Source organism: Etheostoma spectabile, unplaced genomic scaffold (assembly GCF_008692095.1).
Source record: "Etheostoma spectabile isolate EspeVRDwgs_2016 unplaced genomic scaffold, UIUC_Espe_1.0 scaffold00005242, whole genome shotgun sequence".
NCBI classification, from domain to species: domain Eukaryota; kingdom Metazoa; phylum Chordata; class Actinopteri; order Perciformes; family Percidae; genus Etheostoma; species Etheostoma spectabile.
Genome location: NW_022603239.1, coordinates 110,814 through 121,709, shown reverse-complemented (window position 1 = coordinate 121,709; position 10,896 = coordinate 110,814). Strand labels below are relative to the sequence as shown.

Here is a 10,896-nt window from a genome sequence, read left to right as displayed (position 1 = left end):
GTTGCTGAAATGTGATCTACAAATAAAACTGCCTTTCATAAAGCAGCCTAAACACTTCCGGATCTTTATTTATGAAGCTCATCAACTTGAACACTTCCGGACCTTTATTTTGAAGCTCAGCTACTGATCTCCACCGGAAGCTGTAGTCCTGACTGCGGCTAACTTCCCCCTGTGACCAAGATGGCGTCTCTCAGAAAGCAGTGTTAGCAGAGGGTCTTTGTTGTGTTAGAAAGAGGTAAAATGTGTAAAGTCCAGATGCTGAGAGCGTTGGTGGAGCAGCGACTAACTGCGGCTGCTGAAGAGATATTTGGGCTGTTTGAAAGAACGATAGCAGAGTACGAGGAGGAACTTTGTCGTTCAAAAGAGGAGAACGAGCGACAACGGGAACTACTGGACGCTGTTTTCAACCCTCAGCTCCGGGTCCACAGAGCAGGTTAGTCCATTAAACCTTCAGCTGGTCTTTCTCTCCTTCCTGGGCTCTCTTCTCTCAGCGACGATATGACGATAGGACGGATGGAAATAAGCATTTATTCAGAACATCTGTTGGAATCTTCGCTCTGTGCAGGTGTGGTCCCGCCACATCTTCTTCTTCTTCTTCACTTCCGCTCTCTGTTTAACCTTTCAACACTGTTAGTTGCTACCCCCCCCCCCCTCAATTTAATATTAACTATCAGTTTTAACTGCTCTTATTTTGTATGTGCGTGTGTGGTTCAAGTGGCAACATGAACTGACAACATGGCGTGTGTGTGCGCGCGTGTGTGTGCGCGTGTGTGTGTGCGCGTGTGTGCGTGCGCGCGTGCGTGTGCGCATTGGTGATTCACATGCACAAGCAACATGAAATATGTGTTTAAGTGTGTTTGTCTTTGCCTGGATGAAAATAATACTCTTTCCCATTCATTTTTGTGGGTGTCATCTAAACAATAACACCCTGAGTAGGGTAGTACATATTTATTACAAGCTGCGTTTAAGCGTTTATAATTCAAAAGTTATTTTAACTATAATTATTTTAAAAAATGACATTAAATTTGAATGGTATTATATAGCATGATTGACAGCTCTACCATGCACTATATGCTGGATCCTCTTTAATATAGTTGGCTAAAGTAATAAATAAACAGGTAAAGAATTAGCTAAAAGTACTAACTAAACAGTTGTCTGTACTTGTTTGTGTTTCCTGCAGATTTCTTTCCCCCTGAGCATTATGTGTGTAGCTCCAGTGTGGACCAGCAGGAGCCAGAGGCCCCCCCACACATTAAAGAGGAGCAGGAGCAACTGTGGAGCAGTCAGGAGGGAGAGCAGCTTCAAGGGCTGGAGGAGGCTGATATCACCAAGTTCCCATTCACTCCTGTCCCTGTGAAGAGTGAAGACGATGAAGAGGAAGCTCAGTCAGAAACTGATGGAGAGGACAGTGGAGGTTCAGAACCAGCCAGGAATTCACATCCACTTTTACAACCAGAGACTAAAGAACAGATTGGAGACTCTTCTGATGCTGATACTGATGACAGTGCTGATTGGAAGGAGACCAGAGAACCTCAGTCAGCTTTAAACTCTCTGAAACATGATTCAAGATGTAAGAAAACATTCAGCTGCTTAGAGTGTGGGAGGAGATTTGGCCGAACGGGACATCTGAAGAGACACATGAGAACTCACACTGGCGAGAGACCGTTTAGCTGCTCTGAATGTGATAAAACTTTCACTGCAAAGGACACTATGAAGAGACACATGGTTACGCACACAGGAGAAAAACCTTTCACCTGCTCAGTCTGTATGAAATCTTTTACACAGAGAGGAAGTTTACGGTCACACATGGTAGTCCACACCGGAGAGAAAAGATTCAGCTGCAGTGTTTGTGACAACAGATTTACCCGGAGTTATCATGTCATAACACATAAATGTGTTGGTCATATGGAAACAGAAGTTGATAGAGAGGACCGTGGAGGACCAGAACCAGCCAGGAATTTAATATTTATTTAGTCTCAGTTACTCTATATTGTTCACTTCCTATTTTGAAACCTGTAAATAGTATCACCAACATCTGTCTGACACCCAACCGTGCTGTAGTCTCCGGAGAGTTAATCCCTGTCACTCCACTCAGCAGCCGGGAAACAAGACAAGACTGGTGTGCTGGTCTGGAGGAGCTGCAGCATTTGTGCTCAAACTGCAAACTCTTGTTAGCCTACTGCACATTTACATATCTTCACCGCTAATCGCTCTCCTCTGATCCGATCTGGCTAAAATACAATAACATACAAATACAAGAATAAAGGTTACAGTGAGTAAGAAATTAATAATTAAGAAATTTAATTGTAGGGACAGTTTTGGAGGAGAGACGGAGGGGTTTTTATTTTTGTTTAATTTCTGTCAGGGTAAAATATTCTAAGTAAATAACAATGTTCACACTAAATAGGGTTGGAATTATTTTTACAACTGTAATAATTGTTTTGCAATTACAGAGGGAAAGTACCGTGAACCAAGTTTTAGGTATAAGTATCAGGACTAGTATTGGTTCAGGTGCGAAAGGTACCCAACCCTACCCAAACCTTATAGGCTCTAAGCTGTCTCCATCTTTCAAATACATCTCACATATTTACCCGTGGTTTGTTATGCCTCTGGCAATGCAGCTGTTAGAAACATGCCAGGGTTTTTAAGTCGGGTACAATCTATCTGCATTGGTTGGTTTGTTTGTTTTTCTGCTTCGTGGCGGTACTAACGTTCCGGCTGTAGAGAGCCGGGTTTACGTGTTTACAGGTACAGTTGTGTTCAGAATAATAGCAGTGTGTTTTTAAAAAAGTGAATAATGATCAAAATCCTTAGAATACCTTTTAATTCCATAATTTTAATACATTGGGAACGCTGCACATTCAATTCTAAATGAAAACGTGACCAAAATTGATCAAATTGTGTTCTTCCTTTACAGAACGTGAAGAAAAAGGAATATTATGCTGTTCAAAAAATAAAAAACTGAAAAATGTCTCAAGCTTTTGCTTTACTTTGAATCACTGCACTAATAACTATTTGCAGAACCATTATTTGTGAGAACTGCTTCACATCTTTGTTGCATGGAGTCACCTGTGAACAGGTATTCCAGCCCAGGACCATTGAACTACATCCCATAATTCCTCTACATTACTGGGTTTGGATTCAGAAACAGTATTCATGAGGTACCCCCCACAGGTTTTCTATGGGACAGAGGTTCGGGATTTGGGCTGACCACTCCACAACATCCATCTGGTTCATCTGGAACCAGGACTTTGCTCCTTACGTGTGTGTTTTGGGTCTTTGAACTGGCTTTGATGGCATTAGCATTGATGTCAGAAAAGATTGCTTTCAACTTAGCATGTTCCTTAATATTGTATGACATATTAATATTACGTATTGCACCTTTAAATGTTGTAATGCCAGTTTGTCGAGCTGTATGATGCCAATGATTTTTCTTCGATTTGATTCGGATTCTTGTAGTGGAAAGTTTAATCTATCATACGGATGTGGTCTTTCGATTTTTTATCGATATATGTATGTCGAAAAAAAAGAGAAAAAGTCATAGTAAAGTATGTTGAAAAATTATAAAAAGTCAGAGTATAGTATCTCGAAAAAAGAAAAAGTCATAGTATTGTATGTAAAAAAAGTCATAAAAAGTAAAAGTATAGTGTGTCAAAGTAATAAAATGTAATATATAGTATGTCAAAAAATCATAAAAAGTCACAGTATAGTACGTTGAAAACAGTAATAAAAAGTCATAGTATAGCTTGTCAAAAAGTCATAGTATTGTGTGTCGAAAAATCATAAAAAATCATAGCATAATATGCTGAAAAAAGTTTAAAAAATTAATATTATAGTATGTCAAATAATCAAAAAGTCATAGTATAATATGTAAAAAAAAAGTCAGTATAGTTTGTCAAAAAGTCAAAGTATAGTGTGTCAAAAAATTAATAAAATGTAATATATAGTATGTTGAAAAATCAAACTGATTATGTGTAAAGCACTTTGAATCGCCCTGTTGCTGAAATGTGCTCTACAGATAAAGCTGCCTTGGCTAGTGGTTGCACTATGACCATTAAATGCACTTTATTATATAGTTCTATACTCTATTAGACTTTATTTATCCCAAAGGAAATATTGCACATTGTGAATGTCTTCTTATGATATTTTTCAAATATCTTATAGTTAAAGTACACAGTTTTGGAAAAGTCTTTTTTATTAGATAGATAGATAGATAGATAGATAGATATTTATATATTAGATATTTAAAATATACATACATACTGTTGGAGCTATTCATTATTTTGTTATATATATATATAGTAGCTAATTATTTGATTTGTTTAATTTCAGTTTTCCTTTAATTATGCAGCTACATAAATTTGTTTATCATTAGTATTTTATTTGGGTTAGTTTTAGTGCTTTTATTTTGAAGGTACCAGGCAGCCTTAGCCACCAGCTGTAGTCTACAAGTATAGGTGAACAGGTATGTGGGAGTTAGACACCGGGGGAGGGCTGATGGTTTTTTACCAGAGACAGAGACAGAGACAGAGACACAGACACAGAGTTACAGAGCCTAGAGACGCCATTGATCATTCACGTGAAATGTTTGTTTGCCAAGAAAATGGATCAATAAACCTGACAGAACGCCATCTCTGCCTGGACAATCAAAGTTTTTATCTCTGCGTAAGATTCACTCCTTCGGTGCTTCAGTGGCTGTTGTAAATTGAGTTTTTAGTTTGTTTTATTCAATCGGAGGACAATTCGCCACTACACAAGTAAAAAACCCGCCCTTGAAGTGGATTTTTGTTTTTGGATTTTGTGGAAGTTTTGGATCGCTCACGAGGAAAAGACAACTATTGGAGTTTTCTGTGAATGGATGCGCATGGAGAGCCAGCGGCCTACGGACAACGCTCAAAGCCACGCAACAGCATCGGTATGTGAAAAGATTAACTCAGGATGCTGTATTGGAAAACGGCTTTACTATTGGAGTACTTGAGTCATTGTTTCACTGCATATTGATGAACATTGGGACTTTAAAGAAAAGAAATTTGTAGTTTGGATGACGCGCACAGTCAGATTGCGCAATCCTCACTAGAACTGCAAGCATTCATAAAATCTCCGATGCAAATCATGAATTGAAAATGTTTCCCTGTATTGTCTGAAATACTGCAAATAAAGTGTGGGCGTTAAACGAGTCTTAAAGGTCCCAGTTAAGGAGATAATGTCCGACACTGCAGCGGGTGTCATGAGTGAAACAGCGTCTGCACGCTCTGGAAAGCGGGGCGTTAAGCTCACAATAAAAGGCTTGGCATTTTATGTGAAAACGTGTCAAGAAAAGAGATCTTTAAAATGCAAACAAGCCAAGAGGTACATGAAACAAGTGCGTGATTTGATGGACTCCCCTGACAATGTGAAATGTGTGCATTCACAGCTGGCTAAATTCATCAAATGTCACGAGGAAGCAAATGACATGCATGAATCCATATTAAATCTGAATTTACCAGAGGATGAGGTTGAAAGACAAAAGAAATATTTTAACGAGAAAAGAACTTTGTTTTATGACTTTACTGAAGAGGTAAAGAGTTGGTGTGCTGAAGCTGGCCACCCATATGTGGAATTAAAGGACAATGATGTTGAACACCCTGATAACCAAAGTGTGGCTTCTGATGGTATTGATCCTGAGGACAGTGCTTCAAACATTTCACGTGTGACAGACATTCATTCCAGGCCACACTCTCAGTTATCCAGATTATCATCCACCTCATCTGCAAGAATTAAAACGGAAGCTAATAAGGCAGCACTTGAGGAGCACATGGCTGCATTAAAAAAGAAACATTCATTGGAAGCCAAAGAGGAGGAGCTAAGAAGGGAAATGGAAAAATTAGCTCTGGAAACAAAACTGGCTGCAGCTAATGCAAAACTTCATGTACTGGAAATTAACTCAAAGTCTGGTTCTAAAGTGTCTGATGGAATGAACTCATATCTTGAGAAGAACAGTGCCCAAAGAACAAGTGGATTAAATCCCAATGCGGATTATTTTGTGCCGGAAAGGATTGATAAAAGCAACGTCAAAGACCAATCTCACCTTGGGACACAAGCAGTGACTGTGAGGCCTAAACAAGCTGCAGTAACACTAACTGACATCCAACCAATAATAAGAAATACCCAAGCACAAATGGCACAAGTGGTTTATGATGTTCAACAACCAGAATATGGACCTGATGTGAACCAAGCAAGCAACAATAACAGCCAGAATGATATTATAAATATCATGCAACGACAGAATGACATCACTGCACTTTTGGTTCAGCAAAATTTGGCAACTTCTCTGCCAGGCAGAAGTATTCCTGTGTTTGATGGTGACCCTCTTGAGTTTCAATCTTTTATTCGTGCGTTTGAAAATGGTGTGGAATTTAAAACGAGCAACTTTAGTGACTGTTTGCACTACCTGGAGCAGTACACTAGGGGTCAGCCAAGAGACCTTGTGAAGAGTTGTCAGCATTTACCTTCTGGTCAAGGATACCAAAGAGCTAAAGCCCTTCTTGCTGAACATTTTGGGAATGAACACAAAGTTGCTTGTGCCTACATGAACAAAATCCTTCAATGGGCTCCCATCAAAGTAGAAGATGTTAACGCGCTGCAATCATTTTCTCTTTTTCTACGAGGTTGCTCCAATTTAACACAGCACATCAGCTACATGAATGAGTTGAACATGCCATCTAACCTTAGAAACATTGTGATGAAATTTCCCTATAAATTAAGGGAAAAATGGAGAAATGTTGCATGTGATCTACAGGAGCGAAGTGGATGCAGAGCTATGTTTGCTGACCTTGTGACCTTTGTGGAAAAACAAGTTAAAATCGCCTCTGACCCACTATTTGGAAATATTCAGGATTCACAACCAACTACCTACACCAAAGCTTCTGATGCTAGGGGACCTAAGCAAAGGAGCCGGGGTAGCACCTTTGCCACCAGTGTCACTGCAGTAAAAGAAGGAAATGAAGTCTACAAGGACAACAAGCTCAAGTCTTCTTCTACTGAAAGCAACCTTAGATGCTGTTTATTTTGTCAGGAAAACAGTCACTCACTGGATAAATGCTCACGCTTCAAGATGAAGATTCAACGGGACAAGATAAGTTTCATAAAGGAAAATGGAATTTGTTTTGGTTGCTTAAAGCCTGGTCACATAAGCAAAGACTGCAGGAGTCGTTTGGATTGTAGTGTGTGTCACCAGAAGCATCCATCAGTCCTTCATATTGAGGAAAAGGACACAAGTAAGTCCTTTAAAGAATCCAAAGCCGTGAGCCCTCCAGTGAGAGAGTCACCTGGACCGTCACAGACATGTGGTCATATAGGGGCCGGTGATGAGGATAACGCTGTTTTCTCCATTGTTGCAGTTCAGGTTAAAGGCCAGAAGAGTAATAAAGTGATGCATACATATGCATTCTTGGATCCAGGAAGTTCAGGTACATTCTGTACAGTCAGTTTGGCAAAGAGACTGGGCTTGGGAGGCAAACCAGCTAACATTGTATTAAGAACAATGGGGCAAAAGAAGATTGTGAGCACCACTGTACTGACTGGTTTGGAAGTTTCTGGTATGGACACAGATGATTTTATAGTGTTGTCTCATGTCCTAACTCAAAAGACTATGCCAGTTTCAAGGTTGAATATTCCACGACAGGAGGATGTTGCAAAATGGTCCTACCTAAGGAAGATAAAGCTTCATGATGTGGATGCAGATGTTGATTTGCTCATTGGGACTGATGCAGCAAAAGTGATGGAACCTTGGGAGGTGATTAACAGCCAAGGAGAAGGACCCTACGCAGTTCGGACCAGAGTTGGCTGGGTAATTAATGGACCACTGCGCGGTGGAGACAGCAATGGAGTCAAGACTGGCTGCTCTGTTGTCACAACCAACCGGATTTCTGTGGAACATCTGGAAGACATGCTCATCAAGCAATACAATCACGATTTTAATGAAAGAACATCTGAGGAGCAGTTGGAAATGTCAAGAGAGGAAATCAAGTTCATGCAAACTGTGAGTAGAACAACAGAACTTATAGCTGGACATTATTTCATTGACTTACCTTTCCGAGCTAAAGACCCTGTCCTACCAAACAATCGCTGTGTTGCAGAGCAGAGGCTTCAAGGCCTGAAGAGGAAATTTGGAAGAAATGTCAAGTATAAGGATGAATACACCTCATTTCTCAGTGACATGTTGGCTCAAGACTATGCTGAAATAATACCCACTGATCAGTTGGAACAAGATGATGGAAAAGTGTGGTACATTCCCCATCACGGAGTACATCACCCCACCAAAGGAAAGTTAAGAGTTGTGTTTGACTGTGGTGCCACATATAAAGGAACGTCACTGAACTGCCAGCTTTTACAGGGCCCAGATCTCACCAACTCTCTTATTGGGGTCCTTATTCGATTCAGGAAAGAACCTGTTGCAGTTATGGCTGACATCAGTGCCATGTTTCATCAGGTAAAAGTGCCTGATAAACATAAGAACTTCCTGCGCTTTCTTTGGTGGCCCAATGGCAACACTGACAAGGAACCAATGGAATACCGAATGAGAGTTCATTTGTTTGGAGCTGTGTCATCCCAAGTTGTGCAAATTATGCCTTGAGGAGAACTGCAGAGGACAATGCATCTGATTTTCCTCCTGAAGTGATCAGCACAATCAACCACAACTTTTACGTGGATGACTGCCTAAAGTCAACTGCTTCAGAGGTAGATGCTATTCGTATTGTAAAGGACTTGACTGCACTTTGTCACAAAGGTGGATTTAGTCTTCAGAAATGGGTGACTAACAGACGTTCTGTGCTGATGTCAATTCCAAATGACATCCGAGCAACAGGGATGAAAGAGTTGGATTTGGACACGGACCAGCTTCCTATGGAAAGAGCACTTGGACTGCAGTGGTGTGCTGAATCTGACAAGTTTGGGTTCAGGGCTGTGTTGCAGGAACGGCCTCATACCAGGAGAGGTATTTTGTCAGTGGTGAGCTCATTGTATGATCCATTAGGGTTTTTGGCCCCCTTTATCATGCCAGCCAAGTTAATGTTGCAGGAGCTTTGTAGGAGAAACTTAAAGTGGGATGAACAAATTCCCCCTTTCTTCTCCAAACAATGGTATGACTGGCTGAGCGACCTCCAAAGAATAAGTGAATTCAAGGTGGATCGTTGCATTAAACCCCAGAACTTCAGTGTATCTGCAACAGCACAAATTCATCATTTTTCTGATGCCAGTTTAGTTGGTTATGGTACGGTGGCTTACCTGAGACTACAAGATGGTAACAATGTGCATGTTTCATTTCTTGTGGGAAAAGCCAGAGTTACACCTCTAAAGTCAATCACCATTCCTCGGCTGGAGCTTTCAGCTGCAGTTCTTGCTGTTCGTATGGATCAAATGCTTCACAGGGAGATGCAGTGTCAGTTGGAGAAGTCAAGGTTTTGGACCGACAGTACAACTGTTCTCAAGTACATCAGCAACGAAACTAAACGCTTCCATACTTTTGTTGCTAACAGAGTCTCTGTTATTAGAGAAGCCACAGATGTTGACCAGTGGAAGTACGTGGGCTCCAAGGTCAATCCGGCAGACGAAGCATCTCGTGGATTGAGAGCCAAAGAATTTCTTCTAAGTGGAAAATGGATAAAAGGACCAGATTTTCTCTATTCGCCAGGGAAGGACTGGCCTGTATCTGACATGGATCTAATTGCGATTTCAGAGGATGACCCAGAGGTCAAAAGAGAAGCATCAGTGAATGCCATTGTCAAGAACTCAGAAGATCCCACAACTCATCTCATCAACTACTTCTCATCTTGGAGGAAACTTAAAACATCAGTTGCCTGGTTCCTCAAGCTTAAGGAAGTTCTTTTGCTTTTGAGCCAAAAGAGACAAGAACTTAAAGCTGCTGAGAGTGACAAGAATACAGGAGTTAAAGGTTGTGTAGAACAGAAACTTCAGAGCTTCAAAGCGACGCTTGGAGTAAAAGGCTTGACTTTGGAGAATTGTGATGAAGCAGAGAAGGCAATACTTCGTTTTTGCCAGAAAGATAAGTTCAAGAGTGAAATTGCTTCATTAAATCATGGCTCAGGTAATGTTTTCAAGGACAGTCCATTGTACAAGCTCGATCCTTTACTGGAGGACGGCATTCTCAGAGTTGGTGGTCGCTTGCAAAGGTCAGCACTACCAGCAGAAACCAAACATCCTGTTATCCTTTCAAAGGACCTGCATGTTTCCCAGCTGATTTTACGCCATATCCATCAACAAGTAGGACATGCTGGTAGAAACCAAATGTTGAACAGACTTCGACAAAGATATTGGATAATTAATGCCAACTCTGCTGCAAGGAAGACAATTACAGAATGCATTGTGTGTAAACGTTACAGAGGAAAACTTGGAGAGCAAAAGATGGCAGACTTACCTGAGGAGAGAGTTATGCCGGACAAGGCTCCTTTCACGGACGTGGGAGTTGACTATTTTGGCCCTCTAGTGGTTAAAAGAGGCAGAAGTCTTCCAAAAAGGTATGGAGTACTTTTCACCTGTCTGACCAGTCGCGCTGTACACCTGGAAGTGGCACACTCCCTTGACACTGACTCCTGCATTAATGCTGTGCGGAGATTCATTTGTAGAAGAGGTCCTGTGTCAAGTTTAAGGTCTGATAATGGCACAAATTTTGTCGGAGCAAACAAAGAGTTGAAGCAAAGTCTTGCTGCTTTAAATAATGCGAAAATACAGGGTGCCTTGATTCAAGATGGAATTAAGTGGAGTTTTAACACGCCAGCAGCATCACATCAAGGTGGCATTTGGGAGCGCCTGATTCGCTCAGTAAGAAGTATACTTACCTCTGTTCTTGGACAGCAAGTATTAGATGATGAAGGTCTGCAGACACTGTTTTGCGAGGTG

The 10,896-nt window shown here is 40.9% G+C and overlaps 1 protein-coding gene across 1 annotated transcript; it reads left to right on the top strand.

The window, feature by feature from the left end:
* The first annotated feature begins 127 nt into the window (after positions 1 to 127).
* On the top strand, positions 128 to 2,135 carry LOC116677482 (oocyte zinc finger protein XlCOF8.4). Its single transcript, XM_032507939.1, has 3 exons — positions 128 to 437; positions 1,152 to 1,654; positions 1,739 to 2,135. Exons 1-3 carry the CDS (start codon positions 241 to 243, stop codon positions 1,972 to 1,974), a joined length of 936 nt encoding a protein of 311 aa, XP_032363830.1. The 5' UTR covers positions 128 to 240; the 3' UTR covers positions 1,975 to 2,135.
* Positions 2,136 to 10,896: the final 8,761 nt, after the last annotated feature.

Excerpts from the sequence above, each read along its gene's own strand:
- LOC116677482 (XM_032507939.1), top strand. The coding sequence starts at position 241 with ATGTGTAAAGTCCAGATGCTGAGAGCGTTGGTGGAGCAGCGACTAACT. Across the intron at positions 438-1,151 it reads CGGGTCCACAGAGCAGGTTA|TTGTCTGTACTTGTTTGTGT; the intron begins GTCCATTAAACC and ends CTAACTAAACAG. Across the intron at positions 1,655-1,738 it reads ACACATGAGAACTCACACTG|GAGAAAAACCTTTCACCTGC; the intron begins GCGAGAGACCGT and ends TTACGCACACAG.